Source organism: Myotis daubentonii, chromosome 8 (assembly GCF_963259705.1).
Source record: "Myotis daubentonii chromosome 8, mMyoDau2.1, whole genome shotgun sequence".
Lineage (NCBI taxonomy): Eukaryota > Metazoa > Chordata > Mammalia > Chiroptera > Vespertilionidae > Myotis > Myotis daubentonii.
The window spans coordinates 67,420,643-67,437,757 of record NC_081847.1 but is presented as its reverse complement, the minus strand read 5'-3'; the positions used below and the strand labels follow the sequence as shown (position 1 = coordinate 67,437,757).

Genomic DNA, 17,115 nt, shown 5'->3' with positions numbered 1-17,115 from the left:
AAAATTAATAATCATGAAAACAGCAAGCACAGACTTAGGAGCCAAGTACTGATCTCGGGCCCTCACGTGTATTCCCCCATCTCGTTTCCCTCTGACCTCACAGGGCAGCACTGCAACATACCTGAGGTGCAGGGAAGTCTCATAACCATCCCATTTCCACCTTAGGAGGTGTTGAGGGTGGAACTGATCAAGGACTGCCAGGCTTTCGTCCTACACATCTGACCAGTCTACCACATGGCCCAGACTGTGGCTGACCAAGCGATCTGAAAATCTCTGGGCACTCTGGCTCTTGCTTAAAGCAAACAGGGCCACCCCTCACAAACAGTCCAGCCTTCTGGCTGCATCTGCTCTAGAACTCTTACATGTGATGCCCTGTGCTATGGTGGCGCCTTCAATCCAACCCTGTGAGGTTGTAGTTTGCCCTGAATGAATGAGGATGCTGAAATAAAATGGCTGTCCTTGGTATGCAGTGCTGCACAGCACAGCCAGGGTTTGAGCCCTATCCATCTGATGCCCAAGTTCAGTGCCTTACCAACCTTACCAGGAAGGAAAGTCTCCCACCAAGGACACTCCAGCTTGATTCATTTTAGCAATGTGTTACTTGCTCCTCACAAACCAGGCTCCTGTCTTCAAAGGAGGTGACTGCTGCCCCACCACTGATAGGCTTGTGTGTGGGCAATTAGATCCATGAATACACCAAGTGGGGCATTACTCCACGGTAGATATTTCACCACAAAATAATTATACTCCATAACGCTGCTAACAAATCAAGCTAGACAAATGAGTGATGTGTGCCTTATCACCTTCATCGTCAACAGTCTTTTGGGGCTGGCCTAGGGCTGACGGGGCCCTGGAACAGGCCCCCATTGTCAGCCTTCAACACTTTCCAGTGACCTTAGGAGCTTAGCATATGCCACTGCTCTGCAGATGAGAAAACCAACATTCACAGAGGACAGTCCCCTGCCCAGAGAACAGCAGAGGTGGGATGTAGACCCAGCTCCAGGACCCACACACCGAGTGACCGAGCTGTGCTTGGCTGAGTTGGAGGGCTGTGTTCATCGATTTAGGAACCCTGAGTTTCGGATCTGTGAGCGGGTAAGGAAAGGGCTGCTCTCATTTCCCCACTGGAGGGCAGATTAGGGGTAGGAGTAGGAGAAGAGGGACAGGTCCTGAGTACCTAGGAAGCATTGTGAGATGAGGAGGGGAGGGGAAGGGTCTGCAACGACAGAAAGTTCCAGAGGAGAAAACCTGGGTATCTGGAAGAAGAAAGGGAGACGGGAGGGTGGTAGGCAATGGAAACTCCAACACTATCTAACGCACAAGGCTCCGGGAACCTTCTCCTGAGCACCTGCTCAGTATAGGTCTGACACTGTCTGAGGAGCAGAACTGTAAGGCCTGCTGAGAGCCTCAGGGCACATCCCACTAGAAGCCTGAGTTCCCCAACACTGGGGTTGCAGCACTGCCATGCTCAGTCAGTTACAGCCAAGTCCCAGTCCTCCTCCTACCTTTCTCTCCCCTAATGACCATCCCTTACCTGCATAAACCCACATCCAGGCAGCCAGCTCCAGAGACAGCGAGATTTGCACATTTGTCCACCCATTCATTTGAGGACCAGTAGGCATAGATTCCTACTCAGACCTATATGGATGGATGTTGAGGGTGGGCAGGTCCACCCAAGGGAAGAAGAGGGTCCCAGGACTTTGGGACCCTGGGTAGGCTCTCTCAGGCCATCATACCCATCCACCCTAATGATAGGCCTATAAAATAGACTGAATTACTCACACATTTAAAAACTGCCTCCAGTGATATCAGATACCCCAGAAAGCCAGCAACCTGGACCCTCCCTCTCTGTCATCTTCCTGTACCTTCCCGCCTCTTGCTCTCTGGAACCCCCTGCTACCATTAGCCCCTACTCCCCCACCCTATAGACTTGACCCAGTATGGCCTGCAAGACCAGTCATATACTTCCTCCCCTTGACATAACTGGCTTGGGGCAGACACAGCAGCCACCCTGCCTGATGAAAGCTCAGGCTCCCCCTTTCTCCCGCCCCCTGGCCCCGAGAGTCAGGGCCTGGCATCAGGGTGATAGGGCAGGGCCCAGCCTCCCCTCCAAGGCTCGAGAAGGCCACTGATACCAGTGATTGCTGCCCTAGGTGAAACGCTGTTGCCTGAAACTGGCGTGTGTGAGAGCCAGGCCTGCTCTCCCTGTGTGGGCGCCTTTACTCCCTGAGGGCTCCCTGCCTGGGTGTAGGCCCTGGCACAGTGACTAACGAGAGAACTTGGGCCACTTGACCCCTGAGGGCCTCAGTTTCCTTGCCTAAAAACTACAGAAGTTGAGATCAGAAGGTCTCTGATGCCTTCCTGGCTCTCATTTCAGATGCCAAACTGCCCATCCCAGCCACCAGAGCCCGGCAGAAGGACAATGGGCAGGGAGGAGCTGCTTACCCGCTCCACAAAGCCGTGCTTGTGCTTCAATTTGTACACTCTCAGCTTGGGCAGGAGACTCTCAGTGTAGTTCTTGTCCTCCAGCCCATGCAGCAGGATGCCATGGAAGGCCAGCCGGCACATGTTGGCGTGAATGTCCGCATTTAGCCTGAAGCCAATCACCAGGCACAGCCGAGGGCAGGTGATAGGCTTTTCAAACTCCACGAGGGCCCACTGCTGTCGGGGATAGAGGCCTTCTGTGGCCTGGCCTGCCTTCTCGGTGGCCTGGTCACTGCCTGTTGACCCTGGCTCAAGATCCTTACAGAGGTACTGTTCCTGGAATAGGTATTCTCGGGAGAAATCGAAGGTGTTCAGCACAGGCTCGTGGTCAAAGTTGTCTGGGGCAGGGCTGAAGAACATCAACCGGCCCATAACCGTCTCGTGGCCCAGTGTGATGTGGAACTTGGCCTTGGTCTGCAGGGGTCCCCGGAAATATGGGATCTTCTCCACGGAGATGATGGCCGCATGGACAGTGTGCAGGGACTCCGGGGCACACACCAGGCCACGCTCTAGCAGCTTGGGATCAAACTGAGTGACACAGATGCCCAGCCGGTCTCCCTGCATGGCCGAGGTGACAGGCATGTGGAACATCTGCATGGACTTCACCTTCTTCACCACCTAGTCAGGAGCAAGAGACAAAAGCTCATGAGACCCACAAGCCTGGAGGTTAAGGTGAGGGGCGCCAGCTGAAGAAATCCCTGTCCCAGTGCCGCCAACACTCACCTGGCACCTGGTGTGCCAGCCAAAGGGAGCTCTGGGGCCGGCCAGACTCCTTTTGGATGGAGAAGGCTCCACCCTGCAAATACAGGCCTAGGTCCACAGGGAACCTAGTCCAGGATGTGGGCAGTGGTCACAGCAACCAAATCCTGTACTACCTTAGTTTCCTCCAACCTTCTAGTCCCTGCTCTACCCCAAGCCCCATCCCACACTTTTTTGCCTTAAGCCCTCTTATATAAGCTTGCCACCCCATGCAGAATAGTGCCCCCATTTCCTCAGCCTGCCAAGTTATGCTCATCTGTCCTTGAAAGACAAGGCCAAACACCACTGCTCTGGGAAATCCGCCTAGACTCCAGTGGGTAGGATCTGTCTCTTTCTCTGTGGTGCTACCTCAGCCCCTCTGAATCACACTCAGCCTGCTATGCTATCACTGCTTAATTTGTGCCTGCCTGCCTCCTAGTCTGTGGGCTTCTCCTGGGCAGGGCCACTCTTCATTCATCTACACATAGACCCTGGCTATGTGCCAGGCACTGTTCTAAGGGTAGGAATAGAATGAGGTCTGTTTCTAAAGAAGTTAGTATCCAGAAAAAAAATTACAAATGTAGTAATATATTAATATTAACTAAATTATATTAATACAAATAAAATACAAAATTTTATGTTTAAGTATATATAACTAATATAATGTGCATATTATATAAGTATATATGGCTAATATACTTATATAATATGCATATTATATATAACATGTTATAGAGAAGGCCTGGGGTTGAGGGAGGGTCTGTTTTTTAAAAATTTGTATTTATTATTATTATTATCATTTTAATATATTTTATTGATTTTTTTACAGAGAGGAAGGGAGAGGGATAGAGAGTTAGAAACATCGATCAGCTGCCTCCTGCACACCCCCTACTGGGGATGTGCCCGCAACCAAGGTACATGCCCTTGACCGGAATCGAATCTGGGACCCTTCAGTCTGCAGGTCGACGTGCTATCCACTGAGCCAAACCAGTTAGGACGGGTCTGGCTTTTTTAGATCAGTGGTCAGGAAAGACCTCTGTAGAGGCGGTGTCTGAACCAAGACCTGATCAGAGGAAGAAGCTGTGTGAAGGTCCAGAAAAAGTTCTAAACAGGGGAACCAATGAGTGCAAAGGCCTCAAAGAGGCTTGTTCAATTTGAGAAATAAACAAAGAGGTGGGAGGGCTTCAGCAGGGAGGGCGGGGAGAGGAGGGCAGGCTGGCGGAAATCACCCAGGAGTTTAGGCAAACTTGATTTTATCTCTGCTTCTAAACCATTACACTGACTCTATACCAGGCAGATTTCTGCACCCACAGTTTGTAAATCAGGAACAGACATGGAATAGGCTCTAACAAATGGTCACAAAATAAATGAATGCTCCTACAAAGATCCACTGTCTCGGAGGTGAGATGAAATCACGGTTCATGGATTTTTGCTTAGCAAAGCAGAGAAATGTATATTTCAGAAAACCTACCATCAAAAACTGTTAAACTAAAGACAATTTTGACCTTTAGGTCACAAACATCCCTGTCTACAAAGTGGGGTGTGGGGCACACTCATTTTCCCCCTGGATAAAGGGAGAATGCTATGCTGACATCAGGCCCAGGTCCCTTCCTGGAGAGCCATAATACTCAAGTGTTTGTTTAAAGATCATTAACTACCTACCCAAGAGGTCAGGGGGCAGAGAAAGTGAGAAGCACAGTGTCAAAAGCCACAGCCAAGATCAATCAAAGAGAAACATAAAACATCTCTGAAATGGTCTGTAAGGGCAATGGGAAACTTAGACTTTTAGGAATGCATCTCAGAGTAACTGGAGAATTTGAATATTATCTTACACTAAGTGTCTGCTCAGTGAGGTAGAAACCCAAATCACAACTCTTCTCCCAAGAACTGCAACAGCCCAGTGTGATGTTCTCTGGCCTGAAACCCTGCTCTCCCTCCTCCCAGCCAGCTTTCTAAAACACAGGTCTGATGATGCAATCCTTTGGCACCAACATGTACATGGGCTCCTATCTCTACATCATGACTTTCTAATCTTTTGGGTGAAACTGTTATTAACAGGAAAATGCTTTGGTCAACTGAACTTCTATGGGGAACCAGTCCCTCCCAGTGAGTGACATGCTCAGGGTAGGTGGGGGCTGCCATGGCTCCCAGCACCTTCTCTGCTTGCTGGACTCCTCTGCCTTCACTGAAGCCTCCCACCATCAGGCCCATCGTACAGCTCTTTCTGACCCATGTTCTCCCAACCCTTTAACCACAACCAATGGAAGCTTTCATGGTTCATTACACACCCTGTAGTTCTGTATGTCTCTGCCCTGGGTCCATGAGGCTCCTTCTCCCTGGGAATTCTTTCACCTGGCAAATTCTCATTTATCCCTAAAATCCCAGCTCTCAGGGTACCTTCTGGGAGGGACTCCTCTGGACAGAGCTGCTTACTATCCTCTGTGACTCTGAACCTGACTTGTCATTGCTGGTTGACGGCCCTGTCAGTCCCACCTCTATGTGCTAAATGATTTAAATGACAATATAATAAACTAGATGCCCAGTGCACAAAATTCCTCAGCCCAGCTTGTACCTTCTCGCAATCCAGGAGCCCTCAGAGGATGTCCGACTGATGGCGTAGGCCCGTTCCCCGTGGGTAGCGGGCCTAAGCTGGTGGTTGGACATCCTTAGGAATGCCGCGGAGGCGGGAGAGGCTCCGGCCACCGCTGCTGAGCTCACCAGCCGTGAGCCCAGCTCAGGGCTTCTGGCTGAGCAGCGCTCCCCTATGGGAGCGCACTGACCACCAGTCTCCTATAGATGGTCACTTCTAAATCTTTAAGACAGGGGCCATGGTCTACCCTACTGTTGCATCCTCAGTGCCAAGCACAGGAGGCTGCTGAAAAACCCAGTACCTCTGAAGAGAATGATTGCCCCTGATTCCGGAAGAGAAATGCCCCTCGTGGCAAAAACACACCTGGCAGAGCACAGAGCTGATTCCAGTCCTGCAGGGGCCTGAGAGACCCTTGTGTTAAGAGCCTTCCTGTGAGAGAGGGTAGCCAGAGCCTTCACCATCAGACAGCCCCACCCCCACCATCGAGCTGACTGCCTAGCAGGCTTTATTCAAATCATGTTCTCTTTTCAACAGGGCTCGTGTTCTTAGGACTAAAATAATAAAGAATGCCTTAAGAGGGCACCGTGAAGAGCAGAAAGACTAATAACTGTGCAAATCAAGATTTTAAGGGCCTCGACAGGAAATTGTGAAACAGATAAAGATGGGGACAGGGTAGTGTGACACTACTGTGGGCTCTCACAGGGTGCATGCAGACAGCATTGCCACATGGAGCATTGGCAAGTCCTCATTCCACCAAGACACATTTCAAGAATATAAAATTCCATTTAGGACACCAAAAATATAGAAAAGTAGATAGTTTTACCAACTTAAGAATGGGAAAAACAGACTTGCCTTTCAGTCATTTATTTTCTACCATCTTTTTAACAACTCACCCAATATAGGGGTAGGTAAAAGTACGTTTACAGTTGTTGTAATAAAAATAAGTAATATAATAATAAATAAATAATATAAGAATAAGTGGTGTTTCACACACTCACAACTGTAAACCTACTTTTGCTCACCCCTATATCTACTAATATCCATGTCAAGAGGCTGAGGCACTGTATATGCATTCATTCAACCCATTAAGTTTCTCTCACGCATCTCAATGATACAAGGGTAAGTAGAACAGAAACAGTTTCAGTCCTATGCTTGTGGAGGGTGGTGGTGGTAGTGCATGAATTAAATAATCAACTAATAAATTCAGGATTACAAAACCATGGGAGGTGCTATTAGACAAAATAACTGGAGTACCTAATTCCTCCTGGGTGGTCAGGGAGGGCTTCCAGTGAGATGGTGGCACTGAAATTGACCAGCTGGATGAGAAGGAACCACCCACAGGGACTCCAGGCAGAGGAAAGGGCAGGGTGGAGATTGGAAAGAATGTAGTTTGTTTAAGGGACTGAAAGACAGGGAGGCTGACTGAGGGGAGTGGAGTCAGGCTGGAGACACAGGCCAGCCACCTTCACTATGTGAAGAATAACAGAAAGCCACTGGTGGTAATGAGTTGAACAAAGGAATGACACCTTTAAATGTGCACTTTTAAAAAACCTCTTTGGCTACACAGTGTGCAGAATAGATTAGGAGAAGTGGAGAAATAAGAAAGGAAAGAAGGAGACTAGCAAGGAAGAGACTCAGAGGATTCTTTCTGCAGGAAAAGGATGGGATGGTGTAACAGACTGGATGTGGACTGAGGAGAGATTGGCACATACAGAACTCCCAGACTTCCAGTCTGAGGGCCCACCTTACACTAACCGGGAGAGAATACGGACGAGGTTTTGGAGGGGCAGCTGTGAGTTCTGTGATCAGATGCCTCAGAAACAGCACAAGAAAAGGACCTGGCAGCTCCAGGAGAGGTGAAGTTCGGGAGCTGGGGGAAGACACACCTAACGGTCTCCTGGCATTTGCACTTGGATGTCTGGTAGCATCTTCGCCTCATTATGTCTAAGACCTATCTCCTTCAGTCCAATCGTTCTCAGAAATGGCAGTTCCACATTTCCAGACACTTGGGAGAAATGTGGTTCCATTTTGGCTCTCCTTGGCTCTCTTGTACCCAAATCCAGTCATCAGGTGATCTAATGGGCTTTATCTTCAAAACAGGTCCCAGCTCTTCCCACTACATCCACTGCCTACCCTGGTCACTGACCCACTGGGCTTTGTTATGTCCTTCCCCCTGCAATCCATTCTCCACAGCGTAACTTAAATGTAAGATGATATGACACTGGAGTTTTGCCTCTAAGTTCTCTACCAGCTTATCATCTCGCTCCTAAAAAGCTAATGTCCTTACTATGACAAGGCCCTAAAATCAGCCCATTATTCCCTTGACTTTATTTGCTGTGATTCCCCTGCCCCCCCGCCGGTTCGTGTCACTTCAGTAACATAAGCCTTCTTGCTTTTTGCTCCCTAAACTTGCCAAGCATGCATTTACCGAGGGCCTTTGCATTTGCCTCTGACCGGGATGCTCTTCCCCCAGATACCCATATTTCCCTTTCCTCCTTCACTTCGTGTCTCTTTATCAGAGTCCATCCTTGACTCCCCAATAAGAGATAGGACCACCATATTCTTTTCCTTGTTTTATTTTTCTTCATAGCACTCACTACCACCTGACATATTTGTTTACTGACTGTCTCTATATACTGGAATGTAGCCTTTATGACAATGAGGGCTTTGTTTTCTCCATCTTTATCTCTAGTGTTGAGCACACTGCCTGACAAACAGGAGACCTCAATATATATTTGTGGAATAAATTAATGGAGTCATAGATAGGTACAACACTGTCCCTGCCCTTGGAGAATTCCAGTCCAAGTCTGGCATCTACATATCCATAAAGTTCCATGCAGATACATCCCCTTGCTGTGGGAGCAGGGCTGGCTGGGCACTTAGAGGTTCCATTCAACCTCATGGCAGCAGAGGAAGATGGGTGACAGAGCAGGGGGGTTACTGCTGCCGGACACCTGTCTGAGAGGGACAGGAAAGGACCACCAGTCAGGCCCAGCTCCTGAGTCTGGCTCCTCTCAGGGTGTGGCTGTCTTTTCTTGTCTGCCATCTGCCTGGCATCAAGCACTTCTGGGGAAGAGAGGAATGGACTCAGGGAGGGAGGAAGAATACATCAAGCAAGAAACAATTTTTAAAACTTAAGTTCATGCTGGCTAAGCAGTTTGGCCCTTTCTGATGAACAAAGAAGTTTTACTATCATCTGGGTCAGTTATTCTTCATAAAAACCCTATAGGACAAATCAATATTTTTACATTCAATTTTATGGATGAAGAAACAGAGGTTTTGATGTCTCCAATGTCACAAAGTAAATAGGATGAGACTTGGGACAATAAACTCTGGGACAAAAGGCAGGCCCTGTCTCCTGACCAGCCGAGCAGAATCTGTGCCATGGGCTGGCTGGAGCTGGGGGCAGAGTAGCTCTGCCCTGCCAGGGGCTGTGGGGTCTGGATGACGGACAATGTAGTGCTCCCAAGGGATGAACCCAGAAAGATGGCTCTGGAGAAGGAGCAGAGGGAAGATCCCTCACCAGCCACTGTGATAGGAGCCGTTCTGAGGCATGGAATAAAGCCAGGAAAGTCAGGCCTGCCATGAGACCCAGGCTGCAGAGGCAGGAGCAGTCCAGCTCTCTCTCCTCTTGCCATCAGCTGCTGCAGCTGCCCTGGCCAAGGTCAGCAACAGCCTCCTGCTGGCCGAGCCCAGTGATTGGTTTCAGACTTGACTTTCCTGGTGTCTGTCTTTGGGTAGCACGGTAACCCCTAGCACAGGACAGACACTCAGTAAATGTTTGCTGATTGAGCAAATGAACCCTTTCTGTCTCCTCTCAGACCTGACATGGTCAGATACTCTCTCTGGTCTACTGAGTATCTGCAATTTGGTTTTCCAGCATTCTGAGGATTTTGCAGAATACTGTGCCCAGAAGGACCTGGTTTCTCTTTCTGAGGCTACTGAAAACCTCCAATGGAAGCGATTCCAGGTGGAAATCATCATGAGTTCACCCATTCTCCTCAGCACATTGCATGGAATAGCAAGCACCTAATGAATGTTCCAATGGACTTCATCATGTCACCACGTGGCCCACAGAGAGATAAAAAAGACACACATTCCACATCTGCTGGATACCTATGCCGTGAGGAAGCTTTACAGACCACGCCCATATAATTCTCCTAACAAGCTCTGAGGTGGCTGACCATGATCTCAGTCTACAGACAAGAAAACTGAGGCCCCAGAGTTTAGGACACATATCTGTAGCATCCAGATCTGCCTGTCATGAGAGCCGTACTCTATTACTCTATCAAACCACAAATACATGTCTACTCCACCACAGAAAACCAAAATGATACACAATCACCACTGAATTTCACTGGCCCACAGGGAGGTCTTTGGCAGCGTCCCTTCTATAGAATACGAAATGGACAGGCCCAACACCATCACACAAACTAAGGGGACAACAGTATTTGGGATCCTCCTGGCATTCTAGAGAATTAACAGATGCTTGAAAGAAGTGGGCAAAACCCTGTGCCTAGGAGTCTTTATGATGTGCAGAAATTTTTGTAATAATGGTATTGGCTGTAATGAGATTGGACTTCTATTATCCATTATCGTCCCATTAATGAGCCTGGGAGCTCCTGGCTGTGCCAAAGGCGAGGGTCGGGGCCTTGCAACTTCATCTTACTTAATCAAATGTAAATCGAAGAGGAAAAGAAACACACAAGATTTGACACTAATAACCTTACAGCAGGATCAGTTACTTCAATTCAAAGAGGTTCAGACCGGAGCGGGGAAAATGAAATAAGCTTTTAAAGATCAGTCTAGGTTTGGCTCCATCAGACCTAATAAGGTTTCAATCTGGCTGCTCTTCTTCGAGCTATGTACAGATAAGACACCCCCCACGTAATGCATTAACTGAGAGAGCAGCGTGGGCCCCTGGGGGATGCCAGCTTTTCCCTTGTTGTTCAGACCCCAACTTCCCTGGCACCACCTCTGGGATGCAAGAACGGAATGTCAAATGAAACTTAGGGACTCAATTCTCACCCACTTATTTTTTCAAGGAATGAAATTCATTCAGAAAGGAAATCAAATAATAGTCACCTTTGTTCTCACCATCCGGAATTGACCAAGATATTGTCATTCATACTTCAAGTCTTGATGTTGAGAAAGAAGTCCCCCTGTCCTATTCCTCTCCCTCAAAATCCCCTGTAGCAATTACCTTCATGAATTCTTTATGTCTTATTTATATATTTACACCCATGTATGTGTCCCTAATAGTATATTTGTTTGTTAGTTTATACAAAGGGTACCATATTATCACTTAACTCTACTACTTACCTTCTTCCTTCTGTATTATGTTTTTGACATCTATTTATATTGAAAGATATACAGATTTATAGATCTATTTATATGTTTATATAGTTCTAGATATACTTCTACCTTTCAATCTATCTAGGCTATTCTTTCTTACTGCTATATAGTGTTCTTTTAAAAAAATCCTCACCTGAGGGCATACTTACTGATTTTAGAGGGGATCAAACCCACAAACTAGGTATGTGCCCTGACCAGGAACTGAACCCACAACCTGTCTGTGTATAGGACGATGCTCCAACCAATGGAGCCACACCAGCCAGGGTTAGTATTCCTTTCTATGACAACTTCACCTTTTATTTATCCATGCCCTTACTGATAGCCACCTTGGCTGCTATTCTTCACTACTATAAATAATGTTGCAGTGACTATTCCTGTATTCATCAACTTGTACACGTGCACAGTGCTTCTCTAGTGTAGGTATCGGGATGGAAAACGGGTGTGGGGAACCCATTTTCTGTTGCACTAGGTCTTACTGATTGCTCTGTGAAGTGGTTAGCTTACAGCCCCACCATCAGTGCAAGAGAAGGCCTCTTCTCAGACTCTCACTAGCATTTGATTTTGCAGGCTTTTCTAGTGTTGCTAGACTGATAGATTAGGCATGGTGTTCCACTGTTGTTTTACCTCAATTATTAGGGAAGGGCTCTATGAAGTTGACCCCAGAGACAAAGGGGTGAAAGCTCCCCACCTACTGTGACCCTGCCAGGCCCCACTCAGCACTTGGTGGAAGGGGTGAAACATGATGGGGGCAGGGAAGCAATGAGGTGGAGATCTGCATAGGCCTCTCCCTGCTGCCCAGCCCTTCTCCTGGGGTCACAGCCCTCTGGGTGCCAGTGCCAAGAAATGTGGTCCTGGCAGCACTTGAGACACGTTTCCTTCCACCTGGCCTTGTTTCCAGGGAATTGTGCAGGCTGACCAGAGCTGGGATCTGATCTATGCAAAAACTCCATTGAAGCCTCAGCAAAAGACCAATTGTCCCATGGGGAGAGAGAGGAAAGAGATGGGGAGCCCTTTCTCTCAGGGGTCCCTACTTAGCAATGAGAAATGCCCCCTATGAAAAGAAAATAATGATCTTCAGAAGCCTGGAGACCCACAGACACCCAAAGATCCAGACACCCAAAGACCCAAATCCAGCTCATGGATGGGGCAGAGCTTTGCCTGTCAATGTGTCTGTCTGCTCTGATCCCTCCTCCCCAACCCAAGCACCCAGGCCAGGCTCCTGAACCCAGGGTGATCAGTGTTGCACAGGGGCCACGTGCATCTTCCCTACATACACACCTTTCCCACCCTCCCTAGAGCCCCTCGGCTCCAGGTCAGCTCAGGTCATCTGCTCAGAGACTTGGAGCACCCTACAATGCTCCTCACAGCACTCACAGCACCTTATCATAATTTCCAATAGGTGCCTATGTGCTCAGTTGTTTTCTGTGGGGTTCCCACTCCAGGTGGACGAACAGCCACTGTGGGCAGGCTGGGTTTATTCTGCTCACTGATGGTCCCTGCATAGTGCCTGCCACATGGTGGGCTCACAAGGAGAGAAGGAATGGATTTGGTTTCCTACCACATGGCCTGCTGAAGGCCCCTGCCTGTCCATGGCGACCTCACAAACAAACTGTTGTGATTAACCTCCCAGTCGCTGCAACAATGAAGAACCATAAAAGTGACAAGGGGCCTGCCTGCCAGGAAGCTTTATGCTCCTCCTCCCAGCCACCCTCCACACATTTGTCATCCCATAAAACTTTAAATTGAATTACACCAATGTTTGATTCTTCTTTTTTCTAGACGACTGGGGCTTTGTTTTTAATGATATCCCTGGACTTTTTAGGGGGTAAAGGAATCCTTGGGAGGCAATCCAAAGGAACCAGCTTTGTCTTCAGGGCTAGGCCCAGAAAAACTATCACTGTGGAGCAGTGAGCCAACCACAGCACATCTGAGCGCCCCAAGTCTGTGCAAAGAACCCAGGCAGGCTTGGATCTCAAAGGGTCAGGTCCAGGTGGAGAGAAAGGGGTCTACAGCCCCAAGGCTCCCCTTTCCTTCAGTAGGGTTTACCAAAGCCACGTCGCCCTTACATGAACTCACCCCTCCCCATGGTCCCCTGTTCCCAGGTGGGCACACTGGGCCCTTCACTCTAACTCTAAAATTTGGGCAAGTTTTATAACTTTTGTAAGCCTGTTTCTTCACTAGTAAAATGGGGCTAATATATCCTAGGCCAGAGGGATTCTGTGAAAATAAGGAGGCCTGTGTCTAGTACCTGACAAAGCACTTGCTGAGTGCCAGGCCCACTGAATGTGGTGGTTCCAGTCCCACTCCCGTCCACACTGCAGCCTCTGGCTTCCTCCTCATCCTTCGAGTTTTCATAGCCAATAAGCTAGCAAATCCTGGGGTTCACCTGACTCATACCATCTCTTCCCATTCAAAGAGCCTCTTTTCCCACAACAGCCACCTCTTCCCCACGTTTCTCTTAGACTGCCGCCACGTATAGAGGCCAGGTCACACAATGTCCTTGGTGCTCACTCCCCACTAGCACTCAGCCGGACTTCCTCTCCAGCCTGACCGCTTTCGCATCTGTGGAGGGCTCTCTGGAGCTCTCCGCTGGGCCCCCAGCATGCTCCATGTCTCTGTTCCCACTTGCATACCCACATTGAGTGCCCTCCTGCTCACCTTTCACAGTGGGCATCTCTTCAAGGCCCATCTCTACTGTCATCACCAGAATTCCTTTAACTGGGTTTAACTCAACATATTCGAGTAGCGCCTGCTATGAGATAGGCCCCACACTCTGACGCTGGGGATGTGGGAAGCCATGGCTCTCGCTCTCCACTCACCCACTGGGTGCAGGGGCAGATATGTGAAGTGCTACTGAGAGAACATGGCATGTTGAATGCCATGCCCGAGGGGTTCAGGGAGCCAGGAGAGAGGAGACAACATTTGAATTGGGTTTAGAAGGATGATGCCATGCAAATAAGATCAAGAGAGTAAGGAGGGGAAATGCCAAAAGGTGCCAGGCAGGTGTGGGCAGAGATCTATGGGGTGGGGCTCAGAACAAGAAGAAGCTGATGCTGCGGCAGGGCTCTGGAGGGCAAGAGCCCCATCTTGTCCATCTTTGCATATCGTCCTGATGAGGCAGGGCCTGCCAATAGAGAAGGGACCCAGGAATAGTTCATGAAGCTGAATTCCAAGGGTGGGATTCTCACTTCTTGATACCTACCACAGAGAAGCATGCACACCTCTTTGCCAGATAAGATGATCACTGCAACACAGGTAATAACCACAGAGATTAGACAGCAATCTGAGGGCTTATCAGTGGGACAAGCTATGTGCAATATGAAATGTCCACACAGGCAGTGGCCAAGCGGTATAGCAGCTCTGTATGTAGGGATGAGGTGAGATATCTAAGATCAATACTGGGAAAAACCAGAAAAGTGCAAAAATCATATGATATGATGTCAAACATTTACAAAATGGCATTATGTTGTTGTTTTCTGAATCCTAACTTGAGGATATGTTGTACTGATCTTAGAGAGAGGGGAAGGGAGACAGGGAGAGAAATATTGATGTATGAGGAAAACATCCATTGGTTGCCTCCTGTACATGCTCTACCAGGGATCGAACTTGCAACCTAGGTATGTGCCCTGACCAGGAATCGAACCAGGAACCCTTTGGTGCACAGGACAATGCTTCAACCAAATGAGCCACACCAGCCAGGGAACATTATATAATTTTAGAGATATACATATATATGTAATGCATAGAGGGGGTTCAGACTGATACGCTCAAAAGCAGCAGTCACCAACCTTTCGGACCTTATGGACCATCAGTGGTCTGTGGACCAATGGTTGGCAACTGCTGCTCAAAAGAATTAACAGTGGTGTCTCCTCTACATAGGCAGCAGAATGGGGTGTGATGCAATGAACCCTTTCCTCTTAGCTGAAAAGTTTCACTTTTGTTACAAGAGGCATTCATGAATTAGTTGTGTGATGAAAAAGATAGACATTTAGTTAATTAAATTTAATAGAATAATGTTCCAATAAATGTATGCAATAAAGACTGATAACCTACTCTGAGCCAGACTCTGGGCCAAGAAAAGTGGAAGATGGAAGTGTACTGGGCAGGCAGGGAAGCTGGAGATTTCCTACTCTCAGCTCAGTGTCCTAACTATAGACTTGAGCCTCCTTCCCCAGCAACACCCTGAAGTCATGGCCACAAGACAAGGAGTCAGAGTGTGAGTCTGGTCTAACTCACACTCTCCACATGGGGAAGTTGAAGTAACTCTGGCTGAAGCAGCTGGCACAGGATGGGAGACTGTCTCTTGTTCCTCCTGAAACCTATGGAAACAGCCATGCCATAGCCAAAGTGAGGACAAAAGAGATGGCACAAGTCTCAGCTGTTCTGAACATTCCCAGCGTGCCCAGCACAGCAGCTGGCTAGCAGAAGGCGCAGCTCCAGACCAGGCCCAAGAACCAGGTGCTCTGAAACACTAAAATATTCTGTCCCAAACTTGAGCAGATCCACCCCAACTCCACCTCAGTGCCCAAAGGCAAGGACCTGTTCTTCATGTAATCACCCGGAGACAAAGACGAGCCCCCTATACAACCATCCCTACTGGCACTTGAGATCATGTTGGTCCAGCCTTTATTAAAGGGCTAATTGCTGCTACATTTTATGGCCAAGAATCCCACCTCTAAGAAAGTCTCCAAATGGCAAAGATGAATCACTCAAATATTCACCTCATTCTTGCTTATGATAGCCAAAAGATAGCAACAGCCTAGCTGCCCAACAGTAGAGAAATGACTAAATAAACCGTGGATGAAAGCATAATAGAGACAGACTCATAGAGAGCAAGCAGACAGCTTGGGTGGGGTGGGGTGGTGGAGGGATTGAACAAAAAAGGAAAGAAAAAAAGAGAGAACTCATGGACATGGACAACAGTGTGGTGATTGCAGGTGTAGAGGGGAATGGGTGGAGGTGGAAGAGGGCATAGAGGGGATAAAAGGTGATAGAAAAATAAATAAATAAATAAATAAAGCATGGATGAGATGTCATATAAATAATCAAATATATGAAACAATTTTAGCAGCTTGGAAACGGGATTTTTCTACAATAGGGACAAATAATCAAGGCATGAAAATAAATTTAAAATATTATCTTAACTATACATAGCAGTTGCTTCTGGGTGATGGGCTTCTTAGTGAGGTTTTTTTTCTCCCTACTTTCTTTATAGTTTGTAGAAATTTCTAAAGTAATCATGCATTGCTTTGATTTATGGAGGGGGAGGAAAGCTTTTTAAAAACTAAATTAAAAGAAAAAGAAAGACCATCCCACCCGGCTGCAATGTGTTGTCCCTGCAGAAAGACCATCAGATAGATTCTTTCCCGAACTAAATGTCCTCACCCAAATTGAATGTCATTCTCTCTGTTCCTCACAATTCCCCTCCATCCCCGGAAGTAGGTACTGTCATCACCATTTGACAGATGAGGAAACAGAGTCAGCAACTGCCCAAGGTCACTTAGCTGATAAACAGTGAAAGAGGACACAAACCCAGCACTGCCTGGCCCTGAAGTGCAAGTTCAGTGGCTGACAGCAATGGCGATGGCTGGCACAGAGGTCTAGCCCAAAATCTGCAGCAAAGTGAGGAAGTGGTCACAAAGATGACTTGAGTGTTGTCAGCAAGGCTTATCACCTCTGCCCCCAGAGAGAAAAAAGGGGGTGGCGCCTCTCCTCCAGGAATGAAACTGCAGAAACCATAGGGTATGGGCCAGCAGCCGCTGTGGGACCCCGGCCCACCAGGGGGACTGACGAACCCCCACTCCAGGAGAGAGCAAGGCCTCAGAGAAGGGTCTAGAGCAGTGATGGCGAACCTCTGACACGCGAACTCATTTTTTGGTTGATTTTTCTTTGTTAAATGGCATTTAAATATATAAAATAAATATCAAAAATATAAATCTTTGTTTTAC

The 17,115-nt window shown here is 48.0% G+C and overlaps 1 protein-coding gene across 3 annotated transcripts in view; it reads right to left on the bottom strand.

Moving 5' to 3' along the window:
• The window catches only part of EEFSEC (eukaryotic elongation factor, selenocysteine-tRNA specific), a 247,626-nt gene that overhangs the window by 49,895 nt on the left and 180,616 nt on the right, over nucleotides 1–17,115 (bottom strand). For all 3 annotated transcript variants that reach the window (XM_059706790.1, XM_059706789.1, XM_059706788.1), the window contains one exon: nucleotides 2,446–3,102. In XM_059706790.1, the coding sequence (XP_059562773.1) occupies nucleotides 2,446–3,102 (657 nt within the window). The remainder of the gene's footprint in view (nucleotides 1–2,445; nucleotides 3,103–17,115) is intronic.